We start from the raw sequence: 26788 nt of genomic DNA on the forward strand, positions 1-26788 counted from the left end.
TAAAAAACCCGCAGCTACGGTCCGTAAACTGCTGCTGGATGCCGGAAAACATTTCCCCAGCTCAGTAACACAAACACTCTGTTCCCATCCTGTCTCACCCTTTCCTGTACAAATCCTTCACTCCCCCACTCTGAAATGTGTTCTAAAGACAAATATAGAACCTCGTGATATTTTCTTTTTGATCCATGGTCTCCCCAAGGCTTTTCACTTTCCCCACACCAGTCTTTCTGCTGCTCATGGTCACCCCTCCCATCAGAAAAGGGCCAGGCCCTACTCTATACAACAGATCACACTTTCCTTTCCTACCACAAGGTTCAGCATGACCATTGCTCATCCTTCCCAGCAAGGACACACCGTAAATATCCACAGACGGTACCAGCACCACAGTGCATAAGAGATGCTCTGCTGCTGACACCTCATGGTTCGAAATGCTTCCTTATGAGGAATACTATTATCAAAGGTGATGTTGGAACTCTAAACAGCAATGGCATTGATTTGGTGCTCCAAGTTCCAAACCTGTGGCAAGGACATTAATACATGATACTGCCTGTGTTGGAGAATGTTGTTTCAAAATTGGTGGGGAAAGTGATTCATTGATTTTGGGAGCTATTTGTTTGTTTGTTCATTACAGAAGTGAAAATATCCACTTTTAAAGCCCTTTTAGGTCTTGATCATTGATGTAATGATTGATGCAGAATTTGAGAGAAAATCAAAAAAGGACATTGTACTTCACACTAGCTCTCTGGTCAGAAATGCAATTCCTCAGGAATTGCACCAGTAAAACAACAGAAAAATGTCCTTTGTGAAACACATACCTTGGGTCAAACCCTTCTCCCTGAACGCTTTATAATACTTACCAGAACAGCGTGATACTTGCAAAACAAAGATAGGAAGATCATAGGAAATCTTGGTCACAACAACCCTATTTTCTAATTGAGTCTCATAGTAGAACAATAATAGAGAACTTTTGTCCTTGAACATCCACTTTTCACCTTGCATCAAACCTTCATATGACCGTAATTCAAGAGGAGGAGGGCAGTTTTCAATAAAAAGACAAAGGGATACCAGCACGGTTATCAGTCAGCAAAAGCCATGAGGTGCTCCACAGCGCCTGCGAGTCTGTCACCAACACAGCCTGGCTGCCTTGAACTCCTTCACCCAAATCGGGTGGAAATGCTACACATGAGAAATACAACCCCCTTGCTGTCTGCAAATCTCACAACTCCGGGCACCTCGTGTGGCACAGAACAGTAATTAAATTCTAGAGCAGAGCTCCCATTTAGAGCACCAGACCTCACCTGCCTACAGTAACTGCTCACGGATGCTGCCTTATCTGTATTCTGAACCCCGTCAGGAAGAGCCGGGGGCTCCAGCAAGGTCGTGGTGACAAACGCAAATGTGCCTTTGCCATCCTTAAGGACCCGCTAAGTACCCAACGCCCATCAGCCGTGGGAACTGAGCCCGGCTTCAAAGAGCAGCTTCTCAAGGGGGCGGATGAAAAGGTGCAGAGAAGGGAATGAAGGCAGGACCACTGACCGTGTCGAGGAGAGCGGAGGGCTCCGGCTGCGAGTCCTTGGGCGCGGGGCCGGGCGGCGGCGGAGGGAAGTTGGGGCTGAAAACCATGAGGTCGCTCTTGGCCGCGCCGTCCGCCACGCACAGGCTGCGGCTGTGGCGCTGCGAGTACGACCAGCTGCCCACTTCGCTGGCGCACACGAGCGTCGTGGGCCCGGGCCCCGAGAGCACGGCCGCCCGCGGCGCCCAGCGCGACGCCCCGTACAGCACCACGGCCAGCAGGAACAGGCTCGACACCGCGCAGATGGCCACCACCAGCCACACGTTGGTCGCCGCGCTCGCCGCGCCGGGGCCGAGCTCCACGCCCACCGCCGACCGCGACACCGACGACGACGACGACGACGACGACGACGAGGATCCCGCGGCCAGCGCCGCCTCGGCGGCCTCGAGCAGCGACACGCTGAGCGTGGCCGTGGCCGAGCGCGCCGGCTCGCCGTGGTCGCGCACGACGATCAGCAGCCTCTGGCGAGGCCCGTCCGCCTCGTCCAGCGCCCGCGCCGTGCTCACCTCGCCGCTGTAGAGCCCCACGCGGAACGGGCCCTTGCCCCGCGGCTCCCACAGCTCGTAGCGCAGCCACGCGTTGTAGCCCGAGTCGGCGTCCACGGCGCGGATCTTCGCCACCACCTGCCCCGCCGGCGCCCCCCACGCCGCCCACGCCCACAGCGTGCCCGACTCCGAGCCCCAGCCCGCCCCCGCCGCCGCCTCGGCCGCCGCGGCGCCCGCCTCCGCTGCCGAGCCCGCGGGCGGCAGCAGCGCCGGCGCGTTGTCGTTCTCGTCCAGCACGAAGAGCTGCACCGTGGCGTTGCCGCACAGCGGCGGCTCCCCCGCGTCCACCGCGCGCACCTCGAACTGCAGCACCTGCAGCTCCTCGTAGTCCAGGGGCTGCAGCGCCCACAGGCGCCCGCTCTCCGCGTCCACCGACACGTAGCTCGACGCCGACCGCCACCCGCCGCCCGCGCCGACCCCCGACGACGACGACGACGACGCCGCGGCCCCGCCGCCGCCCACGCCGCCCTCCCACACCGAGTAGCTGACGCGCCCGTTGCCCGCCTCGTCCGGGTCCCGCGCCCACAGCCGCGCCAGCTCCGCGCCCGCCGCGTTGTTCTCCCGCGCCAGCACCGTGTACACGGCCTGCGCGAACGCGGGCGCGTTGTCGTTCACGTCCGACACCGGCACCCGCAGCCCGCGGCTGGCGCGCAGCGCCGGCGCCCCGCCGTCCTCCGCACGCACCTCCACCTCGTACTCCGACACCCGCTCCCGGTCCAGCGCCTCGCGCAGCACCAGCGAGTACGAGCCCGCGAACGTCGCCTCCAGACCGAACGGCGACGCCGGCCACACCCAGCACCGCACGCGCCCGTTCTCCCCCGAGTCCCGGTCCGACACGCTCAGCAGGGCCACCACCGTCCCCACCGACGCGTCCTCCGGCACCGGCACCGACAGCGACGTCACCCACACCTCCGGCGCGTTGTCGTTCACGTCCACCACCTCCAGCACCACCTTGCAGTGACCCGACAGTGGAGGGTTTCCTTGATCTGTAGCACCCACTTGCAGGCGGTATAGATTAACATCCTCAAAGTCTAATTCTTTCAGGAGAAGAATCTCTCCGCTCTTTTTGTCAATTCCGAAAACATCTTTTCTATCTTGAGGGAACAGAGTCTCGAGGGAATACGAGACATTACTGTTTGACCCCTCATCTAAATCCGTAGCATTTAGTCTGATGACTAAGGTGCCGTGTTCTTTATTTTCTGGCAGCTGCACTTTATACACCGACTGGTTGAATTGGGGCGCGTTGTCGTTTGCATCCAGCACCGAGATCACCAGCTCCATTGTCCCCGTCAGAGACGGCCGGCCCCCGTCAGTCGCTGTCAGCACCAAGCGGTGAACGGGAATCGTCTCGCGATCCAGAGATTTCCTGAGTACCAGGAATAAGGACTCACCGTCCATCTCGGTTTTTTGCAAATCCAGAGAGAAATGCTCGCTGTGGCTCAGTGTGTAAGAAAGCTGCGCGTTCGGTCCGATATCCGCATCCGACGCGCCCTCCAGCGGGAAACGAGACCCCGGCACAGACGATTCCGCGATGCTGAGGTTTTTTCGGGCGGCGGGGAAAATGGGGGCATTGTCGTTGATGTCGGTGACCTCCAGCTCCACATGGAAGACGCGCAGCGGCCGCTCCAGCAGCACCTCCAGGCGCAGCGCGCACGGCGCGCTCTTGCCGCACAGCTCCTCCCGGTCGAGCCGCGAGCTCACCAGCAGCGCGCCGCTCGCCCCGCTCACCTCCACGCTCGCCCGCCGGCCCGGCGCCACCAGCCGCAGCCGCCGCGCCTCCGCCTCGCCCGCCTCCAGGCCCAGGTCCTGCGCCAGACGGCCCACCACCGTGCCGGCCTTGGCTTCCTCCGGCACCGAGTAGCGCACCTGCCCGCCCGCCAGCGCCCAGGCCGCCTGCAGCACCAGCACCCGCATCACCGCACACCAGCGCTCGCCCATCGCCGCCGCCGCTCTGGCCGCCGCTCTGGCTGCCGGCCCCGGCCCGGGCCCCGCACGGCTCCCCGCCGCCGCCCGGACGCACCGGCTCTGCTGCCCGGCCCGCGCCGCCCCCCCGCGCTCACAGCCGGGCTCTCCGCCGCACCGGGGCGGAGCCGCCCACACGCCGTTCCTGAGCCTGCAGCGACACCGTGCGCTGCTCCGCCGCCTCACACGCTCCGCCACAGCGCCCGCGCTGCCGAGCCGAGGTGTGTATGTTTTCTGCCGCGTCTTGATGTCGCGCTCCTCTTTTTCTTCCCTTATATCTCTCTCTTTCTTTGCACGCCATCTTTCTTACTTTTTTCTTCACAGCCCTTTTCGTTTGTCTCGATCCCTGCAATTCCTTCTTTTCGGTCATCTTTCGTTTCTCTTTCCTTTTTTTCTTTGTACTATTTTCTCTTTCTTCTTTGTTCCTCATCTTTTGCGTCCTTGTTATGCCTCTCTCCGTTCTTTCCAGTCTCTTCCCATTTCCTTCCACTCTCCTGTATTCTTTAGCCGCGCTGGAAGATCGCCAGTTTTCTCTGGCGCCACGGAGACCATCAAATGCAGAACTATCAGCTCTAATTAGGGAGCATCGTTGCTGGAGAGCTGTGCTGCTCCAACCAAGGCTCTTAGTAACCAGCTCTACCCCATGTCTACTGATAAGTTCGGTTAGTGCTGCTCAGCTCTATCATCTGTTTTATATTTCCATTCTTCCTTCATTTCTTACTTTCATTCTGGCTTTATTTTTATTTGCACGGCTTCATTATTTACTTTACTACTACTACTACTACTATTATTATTATTTTCCTTATGCTATCTGTATTTCCCCCTTCTCTTTCCATTTACCCTCTTTCCCTTCTCTTTCCTTGTTCTTTCTCTATGTCTTTTTGTTCCTGCCTATCCTTGTCCTATGTCTTTCCCTTCCTCCTCATCTGTTTCCATCTTGTCTCTTCTGATCTTTTTCTTTTTCCTTCACAAAAATGTTTTCAAAATCCTCGCAATGTAGTTTGGGAATATCTCTCTTTCTTCTTCTTTTACCTGACTCCTTCATGTACCTCCTTGTTGTTGGGGTTTTTTTTAAAATCTTCTTTCTACATTCTTCCTCTTTTCTTGTTGTTGCCTCCCCTGCTTTTCTACTTCCATACTTACATCTTCGGGATATTCTTTCCTTCAACAAAATCTTCTAAAAATACCTACAGCACCCTTTCCACGAACCATGGACATGCCCTTGGGGCCAGGATCTCATTTCTCTTCCCTACACCTCCTGTCCATGTGGAGAGGGAGCAACCTACTTGCTGTCCATGCACCTCCAACTTCCCCTCCCTCCAGGAAAAAGGACACACTCTTCAGCCTCCAGTGCTCTCAAGGACCCAGCAATAACACAGCAAGGCAGTCAGAGGGCAAAGAACAGCTCTGCTACACCAAAAGAGGTTCCACCACTCTCTGACACAGAAGCTGAGGCAAAATTATTGGGATATCTGTGCATAAAGGCCTGAAAGAGTTCAAACAAATCAGGGAATCTTCTCATTCAGGAACTCAAACATATCACAGCCCAGCATGACAACCCTCTTTAAAGACCTGGAAAAGCACAGCTCCTGAGGACTCATCATGTACCTCAGTCCTTCCTGAGTCACTTTCCTCTTGCATGTTCTAAGTTCTCTTTCTTTCTGGAACGCACTTGCTGCCTAGACAACACACCAAGAACCTTGGTATCTGCGAGGCCCCACGGAAACTCTCTCACTCACCTTAGAACGATCCACTTGTCACACAGCCAACACATCCCACGGAGATAACACCACAATAATGTCGATAAGAGCACTCCCTTGACTTCCTACACATTGTTTAATGAAAAGAATTTCCTTCATTCCTGCTTGCTGTCACCCACTCAGGCTGTTCCTGGAAGCATCAGAAAAGGAATGAGAGCAGGTAACAGCTGCTCTGTTGGTCCAATAGGGTGAACATTCTGCTGATTCAACAAAAAGATGCAACAACTGAACAGGAACTAAAGTACACCAGTCTCAAGAAAGATCCACATTCGGTCTACGACTTACCTCTTCTGAACTGGTTCCTTCTTCAGGAAATAAATATTTTTGGGGCAGGAAAGTAGATTTTAAAGGATAATTATGATTAACATTATCAGTGTTTCTGGGGAAGCTGGACAGAAAAATATCACTTATGTTCCACAGAATCTGGACAGCATGCAGTGTCCATTACACACTTCTAGGGGAAAAAAGCAGACCTGTAAGCTACAGAAATTCTCTCAAAGTAAATCTTGGAAGACAGGACTAGGCATCCCCCACACTGATGGAGAATGGCCCAAATATCTGCCACGTTGCCAATGAGAGACAGGAAGTAAACACAGCAACAAACAAACCCAGCAAAACAAAAGCATGTGCAGTTTAATAGAGAAGAAAATAAATTTTTTTTTTTAAGTTCCATTCTCCTGTATTAAAATGCAAATTTTGGCAACATCTTGAATACCAAGACCCATCTAGTGAGACAAAGAGCAGAGGGGCAATGAGGGAAAGATTCAGGGAAGGCTCAGCAGCATGATCCAAACTCCAAAAGGTTCTCTTTGACCAAAAACATTCCACACCAAACCCAAGTAATTAAAGGCATAAAGGGTAGATGTTTTCAATAAGAGCAATACCAGGAAGAACAACAGTGCCCTAAGTTATGCAGAACTTCTGTGTGACCTGAGAGGATCCCAGGAAAGCAGCACTGTGTGCTAGAACCATTCCAGAAGTATTCGACTGTAATCCTGTATTTTGCACCCTGGGAACTGCGACCTCCACAGCTAAACAGACATTCTCCATTTCCTCCCCAAAGATGTATCCAAATCTTCCCCTTTCCCTATGCCTGCCACAAAGAATTTACAGAGTGCTGCAAATGCATTCTGTGATTCTTTGACTTTTCCCACATGCCAGGATGCTTTGTGCCTTTTCAGCAATTTCAAGTACAAACCGAGTTCTTAAAGGTTCTGCAATTAGAGTCATGAACAGCACTGATCCCAGTCCCCACAAATCTTCTTCAAGAAAATGACACCAAACCTGAACCACAAATCCAGTCAAAACATTAACTGGGTGGAAGAATTTCTACAATAGAAAACCAGAGCTGGGCTGCTCTGTAGATGTGGAGGATTGGTGTGCACATCCAGACACCAGAATGAGCCGTGTGTGATAACAGGACACACCATCTCTACCCAGACTGACCATGCAGGAGCACAAGAAGGGGAAGAAAAGCACAACAAGATTACACCCGCCCACTCAACTGCCCTTAAATATCATGTCTGAAGAAGAGCACAGATCCACCATGGCAAGAGCTGTGGAAGCTGCTCTAAGTACCCTACAATACACAAGGAAAGCAGTTTGTAGTGCCAGCCTCCCACAGCAACACTCCCAAAACAGCAGCAACAATGTTCATCAGTCTGCATGTTACCAACTGTCATGCAACACATTCCACATGTCAGGCCAGAGGCAGCACAAGGAACTGTCTCTGACAGGAGATATTCATAACCTCAAAGGACTCTGTGGCCATTTCAATACCACATATTATCTCAAGATGAAGAGGGCCTCCAGCATCAGACCCTTGGAACTTGGGAAAGAGTCCTGGGCAGAAACGCTCTGGGCCAATCCTACCTCCCGCTAGGCATGCTCCATTTCTCACTTTGTAGCATTAATTCTCAAGAAAAAGGCATCATCTCACATCTCCTATTCATCTCTTCTGATGTCATGGACCATGGTCTTACAAATTGTTTCCAGTTCTCTCAGGTAAGTCTTCCCTGCTCCAGAACGCCATCCCAATTTTAACAATGACTCTGTTGGACCAACCAAAATGGAGAAATCACTCTCTGCTGATTGAAAATACATTAGACCAGAAGTCCAAATCGTCAGCTGTCCCTATATCTCTCATAGAGGAAAATGACAGAGGATGAGGACAAAGAACAAATCACAGCGGATACCATCAAGGTCAGCATTCTGCAAAGGCAATAAGGAGGTACACAGTGCCTGCAGGTCTGTTACCCGCACAGCCTCCTTCTTTTGCGCTCCTACAATAAACCCGGGAGAAAACACTACGTACCAGGCAGCAAAAGCGCTGTCTGCAGGGCTGACTCCTTAGAAAAGTGACTTCATTTTAGGAGAAAACAATTCAAATCCACAGCAGCAAACGTAGGCTGCGGACCGTAATATCACACGGGTGCCGCTATACCTTTTTCTTTAGCAAGCCTTCCCCTCCCACCAACCGGAGTTCCCGGGCTCCGGGAGGACCCTGCGACAGCTGCAAAGGTGCCTTTGATTTCTTAAGCACCCGTCAAGCACCCACCACTCTCGGGCCGCGGCAATTTGGCCTGGACGCCACCAGCTACTGCTCAGGGCACAGCTGAGAAGGCGCAGAAAAAGGAGAAAAGAAGCAGATGCGAGCAAGGTATTGCCACTGACCGTGTCGAGGAGAGCGGAGGGCTCCGGCTGCGAGTCCTTGGGCGCGGGGCCGGGCGGCGGCGGAGGGAAGTTGGGGCTGAAAACCATGAGGTCGCTCTTGGCCGCGCCGTCCGCCACGCACAGGCTGCGGCTGTGGCGCTGCGAGTACGACCAGCTGCCCACTTCGCTGGCGCACACGAGCGTCGTGGGCCCGGGCCCCGAGAGCACGGCCGCCCGCGGCGCCCAGCGCGACGCCCCGTACAGCACCACGGCCAGCAGGAACAGGCTCGACACCGCGCAGATGGCCACCACCAGCCACACGTTGGTCGCCGCGCTCGCCGCGCCGGGGCCGAGCTCCACGCCCACCGCCGACCGCGACACCGACGACGACGACGACGACGAGGATCCCGCGGCCAGCGCCGCCTCGGCGGCCTCGAGCAGCGACACGCTGAGCGTGGCCGTGGCCGAGCGCGCCGGCTCGCCGTGGTCGCGCACGACGATCAGCAGCCTCTGGCGAGGCCCGTCCGCCTCGTCCAGCGCCCGCGCCGTGCTCACCTCGCCGCTGTAGAGCCCCACGCGGAACGGGCCCTTGCCCCGCGGCTCCCACAGCTCGTAGCGCAGCCACGCGTTGTAGCCCGAGTCGGCGTCCACGGCGCGGATCTTCGCCACCACCTGCCCCGCCGGCGCCCCCCACGCCGCCCACGCCCACAGCGTGCCCGACTCCGAGCCCCAGCCCGCCCCCGCCGCCGCCTCGGCCGCCGCGGCGCCCGCCTCCGCTGCCGAGCCCGCGGGCGGCAGCAGCGCCGGCGCGTTGTCGTTCTCGTCCAGCACGAAGAGCTGCACCGTGGCGTTGCCGCACAGCGGCGGCTCCCCCGCGTCCACCGCGCGCACCTCGAACTGCAGCACCTGCAGCTCCTCGTAGTCCAGGGGCTGCAGCGCCCACAGGCGCCCGCTCTCCGCGTCCACCGACACGTAGCTCGACGCCGACCGCCACCCGCCGCCCGCGCCGACCCCCGACGACGACGACGACGCCGCGGCCCCGCCGCCGCCCACGCCGCCCTCCCACACCGAGTAGCTGACGCGCCCGTTGCCCGCCTCGTCCGGGTCCCGCGCCCACAGCCGCGCCAGCTCCGCGCCCGCCGCGTTGTTCTCCCGCGCCAGCACCGTGTACACGGCCTGCGCGAACGCGGGCGCGTTGTCGTTCACGTCCGACACCGGCACCCGCAGCCCGCGGCTGGCGCGCAGCGCCGGCGCCCCGCCGTCCTCCGCACGCACCTCCACCTCGTACTCCGACACCCGCTCCCGGTCCAGCGCCTCGCGCAGCACCAGCGAGTACGAGCCCGCGAACGTCGCCTCCAGACCGAACGGCGACGCCGGCCACACCCAGCACCGCACGCGCCCGTTCTCCCCCGAGTCCCGGTCCGACACGCTCAGCAGGGCCACCACCGTCCCCACCGACGCGTCCTCCGGCACCGGCACCGACAGCGACGTCACCCACACCTCCGGCGCGTTGTCGTTCACGTCCACCACCTCCAGCACCACCTTGCAGTGACCCGACAGCGGGGGCGTTCCCTTATCTGTCGCTTCAATACGAAAGTCATATATACTGACTTCTTCGAAGTCTAGGTGTCCCGTGAGGTGAATTTCCCCAGTATTCGGATTGATGGAAATCACATCTTTTCCACTCGGGGGAATGAAGTTCGTCGCAGCATAGGTCACTTCACTGTTAATTCCCTCGTCTGCATCCGTAGCATTTACCCTCGCCACAAACATCCCCACCGCAGCGCTCTCCAGCAGCTGCACTTTATACACTGACTGGTTGAATTGGGGCGCGTTGTCATTTGTGTCCAGCACCGAGATCACCAGCTCCATTGTCCCCGTCAGAGACGGCCGGCCCCCGTCAGTCGCCGTCAGCACCAATCGGTGAACGGAAATCGTCTCGCGGTCCAGAGGTTTCGTTAAAACAAGTTCAGGTTCAATATTTCGCTCATTCGATTTTTGCATGTCCAGAGAGAAATGCTCGCTGGGGCTGAGTGTGTAGGAGAGCTGCGCGTTCGCTCCGATATCCGCATCCGACGCGCCCTCCAGAGGGAAACGAGACCCCGGTAGAGTGGTGAATTCCGCGATGCTGAGGTTTTTTCGGGCGGCGGGGAAGATGGGGGCATTGTCGTTGATGTCGGTGACCTCCAGCTCCACATGGAAGACGCGCAGCGGCCGCTCCAGCAGCACCTCCAGGCGCAGCGCGCACGGCGCGCTCTTGCCGCACAGCTCCTCCCGGTCGAGCCGCGAGCTCACCAGCAGCGCGCCGCTCGCCCCGCTCACCTCCACGCTCGCCCGCCGGCCCGGCGCCACCAGCCGCAGCCGCCGCGCCTCCGCCTCGCCCGCCTCCAGGCCCAGGTCCTGCGCCAGACGGCCCACCACCGTGCCGGCCTTGGCTTCCTCCGGCACCGAGTAGCGCACCTGCCCGCCCGCCAGCGCCCAGGCCGCCTGCAGCACCAGCACCCGCATCACCGCACACCAGCGCTCGCCCATCGCCGCCGCCGCTCTGGCCGCCGCTCTGGCTGCCGGCCCCGGCCCGGGCCCCGCACGGCTCCCCGCCGCCGCCCGGACGCACCGGCTCTGCTGCCCGGCCCGCGCCGCCCCCCCGCGCTCACAGCCGGGCTCTCCGCCGCACCGGGGCGGAGCCGCCCACACGCCGTTCCTGAGCCTGCAGCGACACCGTGCGCTGCTCCGCCGCCTCACACGCTCCGCCGCAGCGCCTCTGCCTCCGCTCCGTTAAGGCAATCCCCTCTGTCGTCTGCTCCTCTCTGCTCCTCCTCTTTTCCTTATCTCCTTTTCTTTATCGATTGCTATTTGCTTGCATAGGTTCATTTCTTTCCCTCATCTTCTCCTTCCTTTCTTCCTTCCGTTTTTTTTTTCTCTGGTTTTCATCGGTTTGCATTTCCCTTCCCTTCCCTACTCTTTCCTTCATAGTCTTCCTTTTCTTTTCTGTTGCATCTCCTGTTCGCTGACCTTTTCATTTATTGCCCTGCCCTAATCTATAAGCCTTCTTCACTTCCTTTCCAATCTTTGCTTTCTTCTTCCACCCCCGCCAGCAATTTTCCAGTTGCCTCCTGCAACGTATCCGAGACCATTAAAGTCGGAGCGATAATTATCACCGCTAATTATGGTATATCCGCGCCGGGGCACGGTACTTCAACTCTGCTCCACACATAAGGTACGTGTCTGCTGATCAGGTCCTTAATCTTCCTTATTTTTTCTTCCCTTTCCTTGTTTCTTTGTTACTTCTTTGCTCACTTTCTGTCTTATTTTGTACTTGTATAGTCGCCTTCTTTGATAGATCCTTTTCTCCTTAAGTTTCTTCTGCTATTGCTTCTCTTCTTTTTTCTCTCTTTCCCTTCTATTTCCTGGTTCTCTTTCCCCATGCCTTCTTCATGCTCTTAACCGTCATATTTTTACATCCTTCTTCTCATTTTCTTTCTTTATTTCTTATGTGCTTCTATTCCCTTTCCTAATATTCTTTCCAAATGTTTATATATAACTCTCAATGCATATGTCCTTTGGAAAAAGGTCTCATTCCTCTTCCTTGCAACGATTGCTTCCATTGCTTATTTTATTCCACTTCTTCTTTGTTCTTTTTCTTTTCCTGTCTCATCTTGTTTCCTTGTCTTTTCTTTCTCTCCTCGTTGTGCAGTCTTTCCCTCCCCTTGTCTGTTGCTGCCTTATGTGTGTCTTCTATTGTTTTTTCTTCCCCTTTAAGGAAATCTTTTAAAAACAGCTACACCACCACGTCATGAAGCACAGCCATTCCCTCTAGCAAAAGGGCACTCCCCTTCCACTTCCCATTCCTCATGACAGGAAAGAGCCTTCTTGCTTTCCTTCCCTGCCATGCACCTGCAGCTTCCTCTCCCTTCAGGATCCAATCCCCGTTTGGAGCCTTCATTCGTCTCAAGGACCCAATAAATAAATCCACAAAGCAATCGTATAGTAGAGAACAGCTTTGTTACATCAGAGAAGAGTCCACCCATACAGACATCTAATGCAAAAAAAGCTCCAGAGTCTAAGTGACCCAAGGAAGTCTCTCCTTTGCAAAATCAAACCCATCAGAGCCCAGCATGATAATCATCCAAGAACAATGCAAAATAAAGCATGATGACACCACATTCCTCATTTACCTGGATGGAGATCAATTCTGCCTGACTCATTTTTCACCTGCAGAGCTATTACAAAATTCCCCACGGCATTGACACTGAAAGCATCCTCTGCAGGCCCAGCACATCTACTCCCAGAAAAGCATCAAGGTCACTTCTCCATCTGCCTTTGCTTCCCCCTTCTCACCCTGTGCCAGGAAGCAGCAGGATCAAATGAGAGCACATAATGTGCTCCAAACCTACAGAAATTTCAATTCAGGCAATATTTAGTCAATCCAACGTGAAGATACCACAGCTAAACAGGAGATGCCTTGAGAGGCTGCCTGGAACAGAGGCTGGCTGGAGTTAAAGGAATAAAGTAGGTATTTATTGAAAGGCCTTCACAGGATACACCTTGGGCAGTACACGAGCCTGGCCGAGGCTACAACCCAAGATGGTGACAAGTTTTCACACTTTTCTAAGTTTTGGTGCATTTACATCTTGGGGTTGATTGTCCAATTACAGCTCCAGGTTATGAAGTCCCATCCTCCCAGACTGCTCTCATCAATTCACTGTTCTTTACACTTTTTGGGCCTGAAGCTGCAATGGTGTCCTTGGTTCTCAGGAGGGAAAAAAAATTGTTTTGTGTGACTGAACTGTGAGCAGAACTTGCTAACATTTTATTTAAAGTTCAGAGTTATATATTAATGTAGTACAGAATCTGGAATATATGGAAAATGCAGGAAAGAATCTGGAAAATATGGAAAATGTATCAGCAAAGCTAAAACCTAAGGCATCACAGGAACCAAAGTACACCTGTCTCTCACATACAGCCTCTTGCATCACTGCTTGCTCCTTCAGAAAAAGAAACTCCAGGACCAGGAATACTTGTTTAAAGAACAGTGTCCCTTAATGCCAGCTAGAAGACCAAGACCAGGGAGATGACTGATGCCATGTCCCAAGAAAGGCTGGCAGAATGACACAAATTTCCAAAAGTCTTCTCTTTCACCAAGACAATTCCACACCAAAGACAAGTGATTAAAGGCATGGACGGCAAGTCACTTCACAAGCTGTAATATCACAGGGAACAACAGAAAGCAAGAATACAGAGAACTGCAGGAGGTCCTGAGAGGATCCCAGAAGAGCAGCACTACGTGGTGGCCATTTCCTCAAGGCTTTCTACTGGCATCCTCTGTCACAAGGCATGGGAAATGAGATCTCCACAGCCAACCAGACATTCTCCAGTTCCTCCACAGTGATGCAGGCCGTGTTCTACTCAGCATGTGAACTTCCCTGGGGCAACACTCCTCCCCACGCCAATTCACCCTCCCCAGCACACAGGCCCAGGCCTTATTTAGTGCCAAGCACAGGATCACTGCCAAAATATCGAACATTGCTCAAGCTCAGCAACCTGCCCTGCCTGTAAACCCCAACTGCACGTGATCCAGGCCCTTGTACTTCCTCATCTTCCTTCATGATCAGCACAAAAGATGGACAGAATGTCTAAAAGCTCTTCCCAGCTACATGACCTTCAACGTGAATTCTTTGCTCCTTTTCAGTAATCTCGCTTACAAACACCACAGAGCTGCAGGTTAGAGTTACTAATCATTCTGTGATAAGAGCTGTGACAGCTCTGATCCCAGCCCACACAGATTTATTCCTTCAAGAGAACACAGCAAGTGCCAAAGCACATGAGCACTCACAGTGTCAAGCGTGTGGGACAGCTTGCACCACACGAACTGGGCTAATCACGCAGGGTTTCAGGTGTTCTTGCAGATATCAGAACAATCCACATGTGACATCAGGACACACCATCTCTACTGAGCCAACATGTGCAGTGCACAAGTAAAGGAAGTTGAGCACAGTAAGGTTACAACCACATGTAATAAAATAAATCCTTGTAAATCCCACCAGAGGAGGAGCAAGGAACCATCATGGCAAAATCTACAGCTGTGGAGACTACTATGGAAACCCACTACTACACACAGATAGCAAGTTGGAGCGTCCCCCTCCCACAACACCTTGAAACCTCGAACCTGAAGAAGTTGTTTCCCCAGACAACATTCAGCACTCTCCATCTCCCCAGCTCTTACCAACACATGGCCTACACCAGGCAGGCAGCAGCAGAAGTGACAGTCCCTCTGGAGAGACTCGTGACTGCAAGGGACATTGCGGGCATTTCAGTATCACACTCTCATCTCATTGTCAGGAAGGCCTCCCACTCCACACCCTAAGCACCTAGGAAAGCATCCTCAACACGAACACTCTGTTCCCATCCTGTCTCACCCTTTCCTGTACAAATCCTTCACTCCCCCACTCTGAAATGTGTTCTAAAGACAAATATAGAACCTCATGATATTTTCTTTTATGATCCATGGTCTCCCCAAGGCTTTTCACTTTCCCCACACCAGTCTTTCTGCTGCTCATGGTCACCCCTCCCATCAGAAAAGGGCCAGGCCCTACTCTATACAACAGATCACACTTTCCTTTCCTACCACAAGGTTCAGCATGACCATTGCTCATCCTTCCCAGCAAGGACACACCGTAAATATCCACAGACGGTACCATCAACACAGTGCATAAGAGATGATCTGCTGCTGGCACCTCATGGTTCGAAATGCTTCCTTATGAGGAATATTATTATCAAAGGTGATGTTGGAACTCTAAACAGCAATGGCATTGATTTGGTGCTCCAAGTTCCAAACCTGTGGCAAGGACATTAATACATGATACTGCCTGTGTTGGAGAATGTTGTTTCAAAATTGGTGGGGAAAGGTGATTCATTGATTTTGGGAGCTATTTGTTTGTTTGTTCATTACAGAAGTGAAAATATCCACTTTTAAAGCCCTTTTAGGTCTTGATCATTGATGTGACAATTATTGCAAATTTTGAGAGACCATTAAAAAAGGACATTGTACTTCACACTAGCTCTCTGGTCAGAAATGCAAATCCTCAGGAACGTGGCAGCAGGAAAACAACAGAAAAAGGTCCCTTGTGAAACACATACCTCGGGTCACACCCTTCTCCCTGAACGCTTTATAATACTTACCAGAACAGCGTGATACTTGAAAAACAAACATAGGATAATCACAGGAAATCCTGGTCACAACAACCCTATTTTCTAATTGAGTCTCATAGTAGAACGATAATAGAGAACTTTTGTCCTTGAACATCCACATTTCACCTTGCATCAAACCTTCATATGACCGTAATTCAAGAGGAGGAGGGCAGTTTTCAATAAAAAGACAAAGGGATACCAGCACGGTTATCAGTCAGCAAAGGCCATGAGGTGCTCCACAGCGCCTGCGAGTCTGTCACCAACACAGCCTGGCTGCCTTGAACTCCTTCACCCAAATCGGGTGGAAATGCTACACATGAGAAATACAACCCCCTTGGTGTCTGCAAATCTCACAACTCCGGGCACCTCGTGTGGCACAGAACAGTAATTAAATTCTAGAGCAGAACTCCCATTTAGAGCACCAGACCTCAGCTGCCTACAGTAACTGCTCACGGATGCTGCCTTATCTGTATTCTGAACCCCGTCAGGAAGAGCCGGGGGCTCCAGCAAGGTCGTGGTGACAAACGCAAATGTGCCTTTGCCATCCTTAAGGACCCGCTAAGTACCCAACGCCCATCAGCCGTGGGAACTGAGCCCGGCTTCAAAGAGCAGCTTCTCAAGGGGGCGGATGAAAAGGTGCAGAGAAAGGAATGAAGGCAGGACCACTGACCGTGTCGAGGAGAGCGGAGGGCTCCGGCTGCGAGTCCTTGGGCGCGGGGCCGGGCGGCGGCGGAGGGAAGTTGGGGCTGAAAACCATGAGGTCGCTCTTGGCCGCGCCGTCCGCCACGCACAGGCTGCGGCTGTGGCGCTGCGAGTACGACCAGCTGCCCACTTCGCTGGCGCACACGAGCGTCGTGGGCCCGGGCCCCGAGAGCACGGCCGCCCGCGGCGCCCAGCGCGACGCCCCGTACAGCACCACGGCCAGCAGGAACAGGCTCGACACCGCGCAGATGGCCACCACCAGCCACACGTTGGTCGCCGCGCTCGCCGCGCCGGGGCCGAGCTCCACGCCCACCGCCGACCGCGACACCGACGACGACGACGACGACGACGACGAGGATCCCGCGGCCAGCGCCGCCTCGGCGGCCTCGAGCAGCGACACGCTGAGCGTGGCCGTGGCCGAGCGCGCCGGCTCGCCGTGGTCGCGCACGACGATCAGCAGCCTCTGGCGAGGCCCGTCCGCCTCGTCCAGCGCCCGCGCCGTGCTCACCTCGCCGCTGTAGAGCCCCACGCGGAACGGGCCCTTGCCCCGCGGCTCCCACAGCTCGTAGCGCAGCCACGCGTTGTAGCCCGAGTCGGCGTCCACGGCGCGGATCTTCGCCACCACCTGCCCCGCCGGCGCCCCCCACGCCGCCCACGCCCACAGCGTGCCCGACTCCGAGCCCCAGCCCGCCCCCGCCGCCGCCTCGGCCGCCGCGGCGCCCGCCTCCGCTGCCGAGCCCGCGGGCGGCAGCAGCGCCGGCGCGTTGTCGTTCTCGTCCAGCACGAAGAGCTGCACCGTGGCGTTGCCGCACAGCGGCGGCTCCCCCGCGTCCACCGCGCGCACCTCGAACTGCAGCACCTGCAGCTCCTCGTAGTCCAGGGGCTGCAGCGCCCACAGGCGCCCGCTCTCCGCGTCCACCGACACGTAGCTCGACGCCGACCGCCACCCGCCGCCCGCGCCGACCCCCGACGACGACGACGACGACGACGCAGCCCCGCCGCCGCCCACGCCGCCCTCCCACACCGAGTAGCTGACGCGCCCGTTGCCCGCCTCGTCCGGGTCCCGCGCCCACAGCCGCGCCAGCTCCGCGCCCGCCGCGTTGTTCTCCCGCGCCAGCACCGTGTACACGGCCTGCGCGAACGCGGGCGCGTTGTCGTTCACGTCCGACACCGGCACCCGCAGCCCGCGGCTGGCGCGCAGCGCCGGCGCCCCGCCGTCCTCCGCACGCACCTCCACCTCGTACTCCGACACCCGCTCCCGGTCCAGCGCCTCGCGCAGCACCAGCGAGTACGAGCCCGCGAACGTCGCCTCCAGACCGAACGGCGACGCCGGCCACACCCAGCACCGCACGCGCCCGTTCTCCCCCGAGTCCCGGTCCGACACGCTCAGCAGGGCCACCACCGTCCCCACCGACGCGTCCTCCGGCACCGGCACCGACAGCGACGTCACCCACACCTCCGGCGCGTTGTCGTTCACGTCCACCACCTCCAGCACCACCTTGCAGTGACCCGACAGCGGCGGTGCCCCCTTATCTGTCCCTTTAATGTGTAATTCGTATAAAGTAACTGTCTCGAAGTCCAGGGGACCCGTCAATGTGATCGCTCCATTATTTGCATCGATGCTGAATAACTCTCCTGCTGAGGGGGGAACAATAGTATCAATCTCATACACCAATTCACCATATATTCCTGTGTCAGAATCCGTGGCGTTCACCCGTGCTACAAGCGTCCCCTCTAATGCGTTTTCGGACAAAACTACGTTATACACCGACTGGTTGAACCGAGGCGCGTTGTCGTTCACGTCCAGCACGGAGATCACCAGCTCCATTGTCCCCGTCAGAGACGGCCGGCCCCCATCAGTCGCTGTCAGCACCAATCGGTGAACGGGAATCGTCTCGCGGTCCAGAGGTTTCGTGAGTATCAGAAACAAGGACGTAGTACGCGACTTGCTGTTTTCTTCCTCTATTCTAAAATGCTCACTGGGGCTGAGTGTGTAAGAGAGCTGCGCGTTCGCTCCGATATCCGCATCCGACGCGCCCTCCAGCGGGAAACGAGACCCCGGCAGAGTGGTGAATTCCGCGATGCTGAGGTTTTTCCGGGCGGCGGGGAAGATGGGGGCATTGTCGTTGATGTCGGTGACCTCCAGCTCCACATGGAAGACGCGCAGCGGCCGCTCCAGCAGCACCTCCAGGCGCAGCGCGCACGGCGCGCTCTTGCCGCACAGCTCCTCCCGGTCGAGCCGCGAGCTCACCAGCAGCGCGCCGCTCGCCCCGCTCACCTCCACGCTCGCCCGCCGGCCCGGCGCCACCAGCCGCAGCCGCCGCGCCTCCGCCTCGCCCGCCTCCAGGCCCAGGTCCTGCGCCAGACGGCCCACCACCGTGCCGGCCTTGGCTTCCTCCGGCACCGAGTAGCGCACCTGCCCGCCCGCCAGCGCCCAGGCCGCCTGCAGCACCAGCACCCGCATCACCGCACACCAGCGCTCGCCCATCGCCGCCGCCGCTCTGGCCGCCGCTCTGGCTGCCGGCCCCGGCCCGGGCCCCGCACGGCTCCCCGCCGCCGCCCGGACGCACCGGCTCTGCTGCCCGGCCCGCGCCGCCCCCCCGCGCTCACAGCCGGGCTCTCCGCCGCACCGGGGCGGAGCCGCCCACACGCCGTTCCTGAGCCTGCAGCGACACCGTGCGCTGCTCCGCCGCCTCACACGCTCCGCCGCAGCGCCTCTGCCTCCGCTCCGTTAAGGCAATCCCCTCTGTCGTCTGCTCCTCTCTGCTCCTCCTCTTTTCCTTATCTCCTTTTCTTTATCGATTGCTATTTGCTTGCATAGGTTCATTTCTTTCCCTCATCTTCTCCTTCCTTTCTTCCTTCCGTTTTTTTCCTCTGGTTTTCATCGGTTTGCATTTCCCTTCCCTTCCCTACTCTTTCCTTCATAGTCTTCCTTTTCTTTTCTGTTGCATCTCCTGTTCGCTGACCTTTTCATTTATTGCCCTACCCTAATCTTTACGCCATCTTCTCTTCCTTTCAATCTTCGCTCTTCTTTATCCCCTCCGGTAATTTTTTAGTTGCCTCTTGTGACGTGTGGGAGACCATTAATATGGAAGCTATCAGAGCTAATTATGGTATATCTGCATTATTATGGTGCATCAGAGCTGGGGCGCGGTGCTCCAACCGGCGGAAAAGCTTTTAGGAGTCATGTCTACTCTGAATATAAGGTCGGTGCCTGCTGATCAGGTCCTTTATCTTCCTTCTTTTTACTTTCATTCCCTTGTGTCTTTGTTAATTCCTTCCTCCCTTTCTGTCTTACCTTTTCCTTTTATAGTCATCTACTTGATAGATCCTTTTCTCCTCCTTAATTGTCTTCTGCTATACTTTCTCTTCTTTTTTTCTCTCTTTCCCTTCTGTTTCCTGGTTCTCTTTCCCCATGCCTTCTTCATGCACTTAACTGTCATATTTTTTACATCCTTCTTCTCATTTTTCCCCTAACTCTTATGTCCTTTTATTTCCTTTGCTATTGTTATTTCCAAATGTTTATATACTACTACTTGCAATGAATATGTCCTTTGGAAAAAGGCCTCATTCCTCTTCCTTGCAACGATTGCTTCCATTGTTTATTTTATTCCACTTCTTCTTTGTTCTTTTTCTTTTCCTGTCTTATTTTCTTTTGTATCCTTGCTTTTTCTTTCTCTTCTCGTTGTGCAGTCTTTCCCTCCCTTTGTCTGTTGCTGCCTTCTGTGTGTCTCCTATTGTTTTTTCTTTCCCTTTAAGGAAATGTTTTAAAAACAGCTACACCACCACGTCATGAAGCACAGCCATTCCCTCTAGCAAAAGGGCACTCCCCTTCCACCTCCCATTCCTCATGACAGGAAAGAGCCTTCTTGCTTTCCTCCCCTCCATGCACCTGCAGCTTCCTCTCCCTTCAGGATCCAATCCCCGTTTGGAGCCTTCAGTCATCTCAAGGACCCAAGAAATAAATCCACAAAGCAATCGTATAGTAGAGAACAGCTTTGTTACATCAGAGAAGAGTCCACCCCTGCAGACATCTAATGCAAAAAAAGCTCCAGAGTCTAAGTGACCCAAGGAAGTCTCTCCTTTACAAAATCAAACCCATCAGAGCCCAGCATGATAATCATCCAAGAACAATGCAAAATAAAGCATGATGACACCACATTCCTCATTTACCTGGATGGAGATCAATTCTGCCTGACTCATTTTTCACCTGCAGAGCTATTACAAAATTCCCCACGGCATTGACACTGAAAGCATCCTCTGCAGGCCCAGCACATCTACTCCCAGAAAAGCATCAAGGTCACTTCTCCATCTGCCTTTGCTTCCCCCTTCTCACCCTGTGCCAGGAAGCAGCAGGATCAAATGAGAGCACATAATGTGCTCCAAACCTACAGGAATTTCAATTCAGGCAATATTTAGTCAATCCAACGTGAAGATACAACAGCTAAACAGGAGATGCCTTGAGAGGCTGCCTGGAACAGAGGCTGGCTGGAGTTAAAGGAATAAAGTAGGTATTTATTGAAAGGCCTTCACAGGATACACCTTGGGCAGTACACGAGCCTGGCCGAGGCTACAACCCAAGATGGTGACGAGTTTTCACACTTTTCTAAGTTTTGGTGCATTTACATCTTGGGGTTGATTGTCCAATTACAGCTCCAGATTATGAAGTCCCATCCTCCCAGAATGCTCTCCTCAATTTGATGTTGTTTACTCATTTTGGGCCTGAAGCTGCAATGGTGTCCCCGGTTCTCGGGCTGGAAAAGGATTGTTTTGTGTGACTGAACTGTGAGCAGAACTGGCTAACATTTTATATAAAGTTCAGAGTTATATATTCATGCAGCACAGAATCTGGAAAATATGAAAAATGCAATACAGACTCTGGAAAATATGGAAAATATATCAGCAAAGCTAAAACTTAAGGCATCACAGGAACCAAAGTACACCTCTCTCTCACACACAGCTGCTTCTGGTAGGAGTAACTCACCTGTAGCATCTCTGCTTGCTCCTTCAGAAAAAGAAACTCCAGGACCAGGAATACTTGTTTAAAGAACAGTGTCCCTTAATGCCAGCTAGAAGACCAAGACCAGGGAGATGACTGATGCCATGTCCCAAGAAAGGCTGGCAGAATGACACAAATTTCCAAAAGTCTTCTCTTTCACCAAGACAATTCCACACCAAAGACAAGTGATTAAAGGCATGGACGGCAAGTCACTTCACAAGCTGTAATATCACAGGGAACAACAGAAAGCAAGAATACAGAGAACTGCAGGAGGTCCTGAGAGGATCCCAGAAGAGCAGCACTACGTGGTGGCCATTTCCTCAAGGCTTTCTACTGGCATCCTCTGTCACAAGGCATGGGAAATGAGATCTCCACAGCTAACCAGACATTCTCCAGTTCCTCCACAGTGATGCAGGCCGTGTTCTACTCAGCATGTGAACTTCCCTGGGGCAACACTCCTCCCCACTCCAATTCACCCTCCCCAGCACACAGGCCCAGGCCTTATTTAGTGCCAAGCACAGGATCACTGCCAAAATATCGAACATTGCTCAAGCTCAGCAACCTGCCCTGCCTGTAAACCCCATCTGCACGTGATCCAGGCCCTTGTACTTCCTCATCTTCCTTCATGATCAGCACAAAAGATGGACAGAATGTCTAAAAGCTCTTCCCAGCTACATGACCTTCAACGTGAATTCTTTGCTCCTTTTCAGTAATCTCGCTTACAAACACCACAGAGCTGCAGGTTAGAGTTACTAATCATTCTGTGATAAGAGCTGTGACAGCTCTGATCCCAGCCCACACAGATTTATTCCTTCAAGAGAACACAGCAAGTGCCAAAGCACATGAGCATTCACAGTGTCAAGCATGTGGGACAGCTTCCACTACAGGAACTGGGCTAATCACGCAGGGTTTCAGGTGTTCTTGCAGATATCAGAACAATCCACATGTGACATCAGGACACACCATCTCTACTGAGCCCACGTGTGCAGTGCACAAGTAAAGGAAGTTGAGCACAATAAGATTACAACCACATGTAATAAAATAAATCCTTGTAGATCCCACCTGAGGAGGAGCAAGGAACCATCATGGCAAAATCTACAGCTGTGGAGACTACTATGGAAACCCACTACTACACACAGATAGCAAGTTGGAGCGTCCCCCTCCCACAACACCTTGAAACCTCGAACCTGAAGAAGTTGTTTCCCCAGACAACATTCAGCACTCTCCATCTCCCCAGCTCTTACCAACACATGGCCTACACCAGGCAGGCAGCAGCAGAAGTGACAGTCCCTCTGGAGAGACTCGTGACTGCAAGGGACATTGCATGCATTTCAGTATCACACTCTCATCTCATTGTCAGGAAGGCCTCCCACTCCACACCCTAAGCACCTAGGAAAGCATCCTCAACACGAACACTCTGTTCCCATCCTGTCTCACCCTTTCCTGTACAAATCCTTCACTCCCCCACTCTGAAATGTGTTCTAAAGACAAATATAGAACCTCGTGATATTTTCTCTTATGATCCATGGTCTCCCCAAGGCTTTTCACTTTCCCCACACCAGTCTTTCTGCTGCTCATGGTCACCCCTCCCATCAGAAAAGGGCCAGGCCCTACTCTATACAACAGATCACACTTTCCTTTCCTACCACAAGGTTCAGCATGACCATTGCTCATCCTTCCCAGCAAGGACACACCGTAAATATCCACAGACGGTACCATCACCACAGTGCATAAGAGATGCTCTGCTGCTGACACCTCATGGTTCGAAATGCTTCCTTATGAGGAATATTATTATCAAAGGTGATGTTGGAACTCTAAACAGCAATGGCATTGATTTGGTGCTCCAAGTTCCAAACCTGTGGCAAGGATATTAATACATGATACTGCCTGTGTTGGAGAAAGCTACTTAAAAATGGTGGGGAAAGGTGATTCATTGATTTTGGGAGCTATTTGTTTGTTTGTTCATTACAGAAGTGAAAATATCCACTTTTAAAGCCCTTTTAGGTCTTGATCATTGATGTGACAATTGTTGCAAATTTTGAGAGACCATTAAAAAAGGACATTGTACTTCACACTAGCTCGCTGGTCAGAAATGCAAATCCTCAGGAACGTGGCAGCAGGAAAACAACAGAAAAAGGTCCCTTGTGAAACACATACCTCGGGTCACACCCTTCTCCCTGAACGCTTTATAATACGTACCAGAACAGCATGATACTTGAAAAACAAACATAAGATAATCACAGGAAATCCTGGTCACAACAACCCTATTTTCTAATTGAGTCTCATAGTAGAACGATAATAGAGAACTTTTGTCCTTGAACATCCACTTTTCACCTTGCATCAAACCTTCATATGACCGTAATTCAAGAGGAGGAGGGCAGTTTTCAATAAAAAGACAAAGGGATACCAGCACGGTTATCAGTCAGCAAAGGCCATGAGGTGCTCCACAGCGCCTGCGAGTCTGTCACCAACACAGCCTGGCTGCCTTGAACTCCTTCACCCAAATCGGGTGGAAATGCTACACATGAGAAATACAACCCCCTTGCTGTCTGCAAATCTCACAACTCCGGGCACCTCGTGTGGCACAGAACAGTAATTAAATTCTAGAGCAGAACTCCCATTTAGAGCACCAGACCTCAGCTGCCTACAGTAACTGCTCACGGATGCTGCCTTATCTATATTCTGAACCCCGTCAGGAAGAGCCGGGGGCTCCAGCAAGGTCGTGGTGACAAACGCAAATGTGCCTTTGCCATCCTTAAGGACCCGCTAAGTACCCAACGCCCATCAGCCGTGGGAACTGAGCCCGGCTTCAAAGAGCAGCTTCTCAAGGGGGCGGATGAAAAGGTGCAGAGAAGGGAATGAAGGCAGGACCACTGACCGTGTCGAGGAGAGCGGAGGGCTCCGGCTGCGAGACCTTGGGCGCGGGGCCGGGCGGCGGCGGAGGGAAGTTGGGGCTGAAAACCATGAGGTCGCTCTTGGCCGCGCCGTCCGCCACGCACAGGCTGCGGCTGTGGCGCTGCGAGTACGACCAGCTGCCCACTTCGCTGGCGCACACGAGCGTCGTGGGCCCGGGCCCCGAGAGCACGGCCGCCCGCGGCGCCCAGCGCGACGCCCCGTACAGCACCACGGCCAGCAGGAACAGGCTCGACACCGCGCAGATGGCCACCACCAGCCACACGTTGGTCGCCGCGCTCGCCGCGCCGGGGCCGAGCTCCACGCCCACCGCCGACCGCGACACCGACGACGACGACGACGACGACGACGACGAGGATCCCGCGGCCAGCGCCGCCTCGGCGGCCTCGAGCAGCGACACGCTGAGCGTGGCCGTGGCCGAGCGCGCCGGCTCGCCGTGGTCGCGCACGACGATCAGCAGCCTCTGGCGAGGCCCGTCCGCCTCGTCCAGCGCCCGCGCCGTGCTCACCTCGCCGCTGTAGAGCCCCACGCGGAACGGGCCCTTGCCCCGCGGCTCCCACAGCTCGTAGCGCAGCCACGCGTTGTAGCCCGAGTCGGCGTCCACGGCGCGGATCTTCGCCACCACCTGCCCCGCCGGCGCCCCCCACGCCGCCCACGCCCACAGCGTGCCCGACTCCGAGCCCCAGCCCGCCCCCGCCGCCGCCTCGGCCGCCGCGGCGCCCGCCTCCGCTGCCGAGCCCGCGGGCGGCAGCAGCGCCGGCGCGTTGTCGTTCTCGTCCAGCACGAAGAGCTGCACCGTGGCGTTGCCGCACAGCGGCGGCTCCCCCGCGTCCACCGCGCGCACCTCGAACTGCAGCACCTGCAGCTCCTCGTAGTCCAGGGGCTGCAGCGCCCACAGGCGCCCGCTCTCCGCGTCCACCGACACGTAGCTCGACGCCGACCGCCACCCGCCGCCCGCGCCGACCCCCGACGACGACGACGACGACGATGACACCGCGGCCCCGCCGCCGCCCACGCCGCCCTCCCACACCGAGTAGCTGACGCGCCCGTTGCCCGCCTCGTCCGGGTCCCGCGCCCACAGCCGCGCCAGCTCCGCGCCCGCCGCGTTGTTCTCCCGCGCCAGCACCGTGTACACGGCCTGCGCGAACGCGGGCGCGTTGTCGTTCACGTCCGACACCGGCACCCGCAGCCCGCGGCTGGCGCGCAGCGCCGGCGCCCCGCCGTCCTCCGCACGCACCTCCACCTCGTACTCCGACACCCGCTCCCGGTCCAGCGCCTCGCGCAGCACCAGCGAGTACGAGCCCGCGAACGTCGCCTCCAGACCGAACGGCGACGCCGGCCACACCCAGCACCGCACGCGCCCGTTCTCCCCCGAGTCCCGGTCCGACACGCTCAGCAGGGCCACCACCGTCCCCACCGACGCGTCCTCCGGCACCGGCACCGACAGCGACGTCACCCACACCTCCGGCGCGTTGTCGTTCACGTCCACCACCTCCAGCACCACCTTACAGTGACCCGACAGCGGGGGCATTCCCTTATCTTTTGCTTCAATACGAAAGTCATATATACTGACTTCTTCGAAATCCAGGGCGCCTGTGAGGTGAATTTCCCCAGTATTCGGATTGATGGAAATCACATCTTTTCCACTCGGGGGAATGAAGTTCGTCACAGCATAGGTCACTTCATTGTTAATTCCCTCGTCCGCATCTGTCGCATTCACCCTTGTCACCAACGTCCCCACCGCAGCGCTCTCCAGCAGCTGCACTTTATACACCGACTGGTTGAATTGGGGCGCGTTGTCATTAATGTCCAGCACCGAGATCACCAGCTCCATTGTCCCCGTCAGTGACGGCCGGCCCCCGTCCGTCGCCGTCAGCACCAAGCGGTGAACGGAAATCGTCTCGCGATCCAGAGATTTCACTAAAACAAGTTCAGGTTCAATATTTCGCTCATTCGATTTTTGTAAATCCAGAGAGAAATGCTCGCTGGGGCTGAGTGTGTAGGAGAGCTGCGCGTTCGCTCCGATATCCGCATCCGACGCGCCCTCCAGAGGGAAACGAGACCCCGGTAGAGTGGTGAATTCCGCGATGCTGAGGTTTTTTCGGGCGGCGGGGAAGATGGGGGCATTGTCGTTGATGTCGGTGACCTCCAGCTCCACATGGAAGACGCGCAGCGGCCGCTCCAGCAGCACCTCCAGGCGCAGCGCGCACGGCGCGCTCTTGCCGCACAGCTCCTCCCGGTCGAGCCGCGAGCTCACCAGCAGCGCGCCGCTCGCCCCGCTCACCTCCACGCTCGCCCGCCGGCCCGGCGCCACCAGCCGCAGCCGCCGCGCCTCCGCCTCGCCCGCCTCCAGGCCCAGGTCCTGCGCCAGACGGCCCACCACCGTGCCGGCCTTGGCTTCCTCCGGCACCGAGTAGCGCACCTGCCCGCCCGCCAGCGCCCAGGCCGCCTGCAGCACCAGCACCCGCATCACCGCACACCAGCGCTCGCCCAT

The 26788-nt window shown here is 55.6% G+C and overlaps 4 protein-coding genes across 4 annotated transcripts; all 4 read right to left on the reverse strand.

Annotated features, from left to right (window-relative positions):
- Nucleotides 1-1482: 1482 nt before the first annotated feature.
- LOC137483334 (protocadherin alpha-6-like) lies at nt 1483-4056 on the reverse strand. The gene has a single exon (XM_068206322.1). The coding sequence runs from the start codon at nt 4054-4056 to the stop codon at nt 1483-1485; it is 2574 nt and encodes an 857-aa protein (XP_068062423.1).
- Nucleotides 4057-7982: 3926 nt separating this feature from the next.
- LOC137483335 (protocadherin alpha-2-like) lies at nt 7983-11024 on the reverse strand. The gene is made up of 2 exons (XM_068206324.1): nt 8514-11024; nt 7983-8051 (listed from the first exon to the last, which is right to left on the reverse strand). The coding sequence occupies exons 1-2, from the start codon at nt 11022-11024 to the stop codon at nt 7983-7985; spliced, it is 2580 nt and encodes an 859-aa protein (XP_068062425.1).
- A 5272-nt stretch (nt 11025-16296) lies between these two features.
- LOC137483336 (protocadherin alpha-13-like) lies at nt 16297-18870 on the reverse strand. The gene has a single exon (XM_068206325.1). The coding sequence runs from the start codon at nt 18868-18870 to the stop codon at nt 16297-16299; it is 2574 nt and encodes an 857-aa protein (XP_068062426.1).
- A 5335-nt stretch (nt 18871-24205) lies between these two features.
- LOC137483337 (protocadherin alpha-2-like) lies at nt 24206-26788 on the reverse strand. Its single transcript, XM_068206326.1, has one exon. It carries the CDS (start codon nt 26786-26788, stop codon nt 24206-24208), a length of 2583 nt encoding a protein of 860 aa, XP_068062427.1.

Source organism: Anomalospiza imberbis, chromosome 15 (assembly GCF_031753505.1).
Source record: "Anomalospiza imberbis isolate Cuckoo-Finch-1a 21T00152 chromosome 15, ASM3175350v1, whole genome shotgun sequence".
Lineage (NCBI taxonomy): Eukaryota > Metazoa > Chordata > Aves > Passeriformes > Viduidae > Anomalospiza > Anomalospiza imberbis.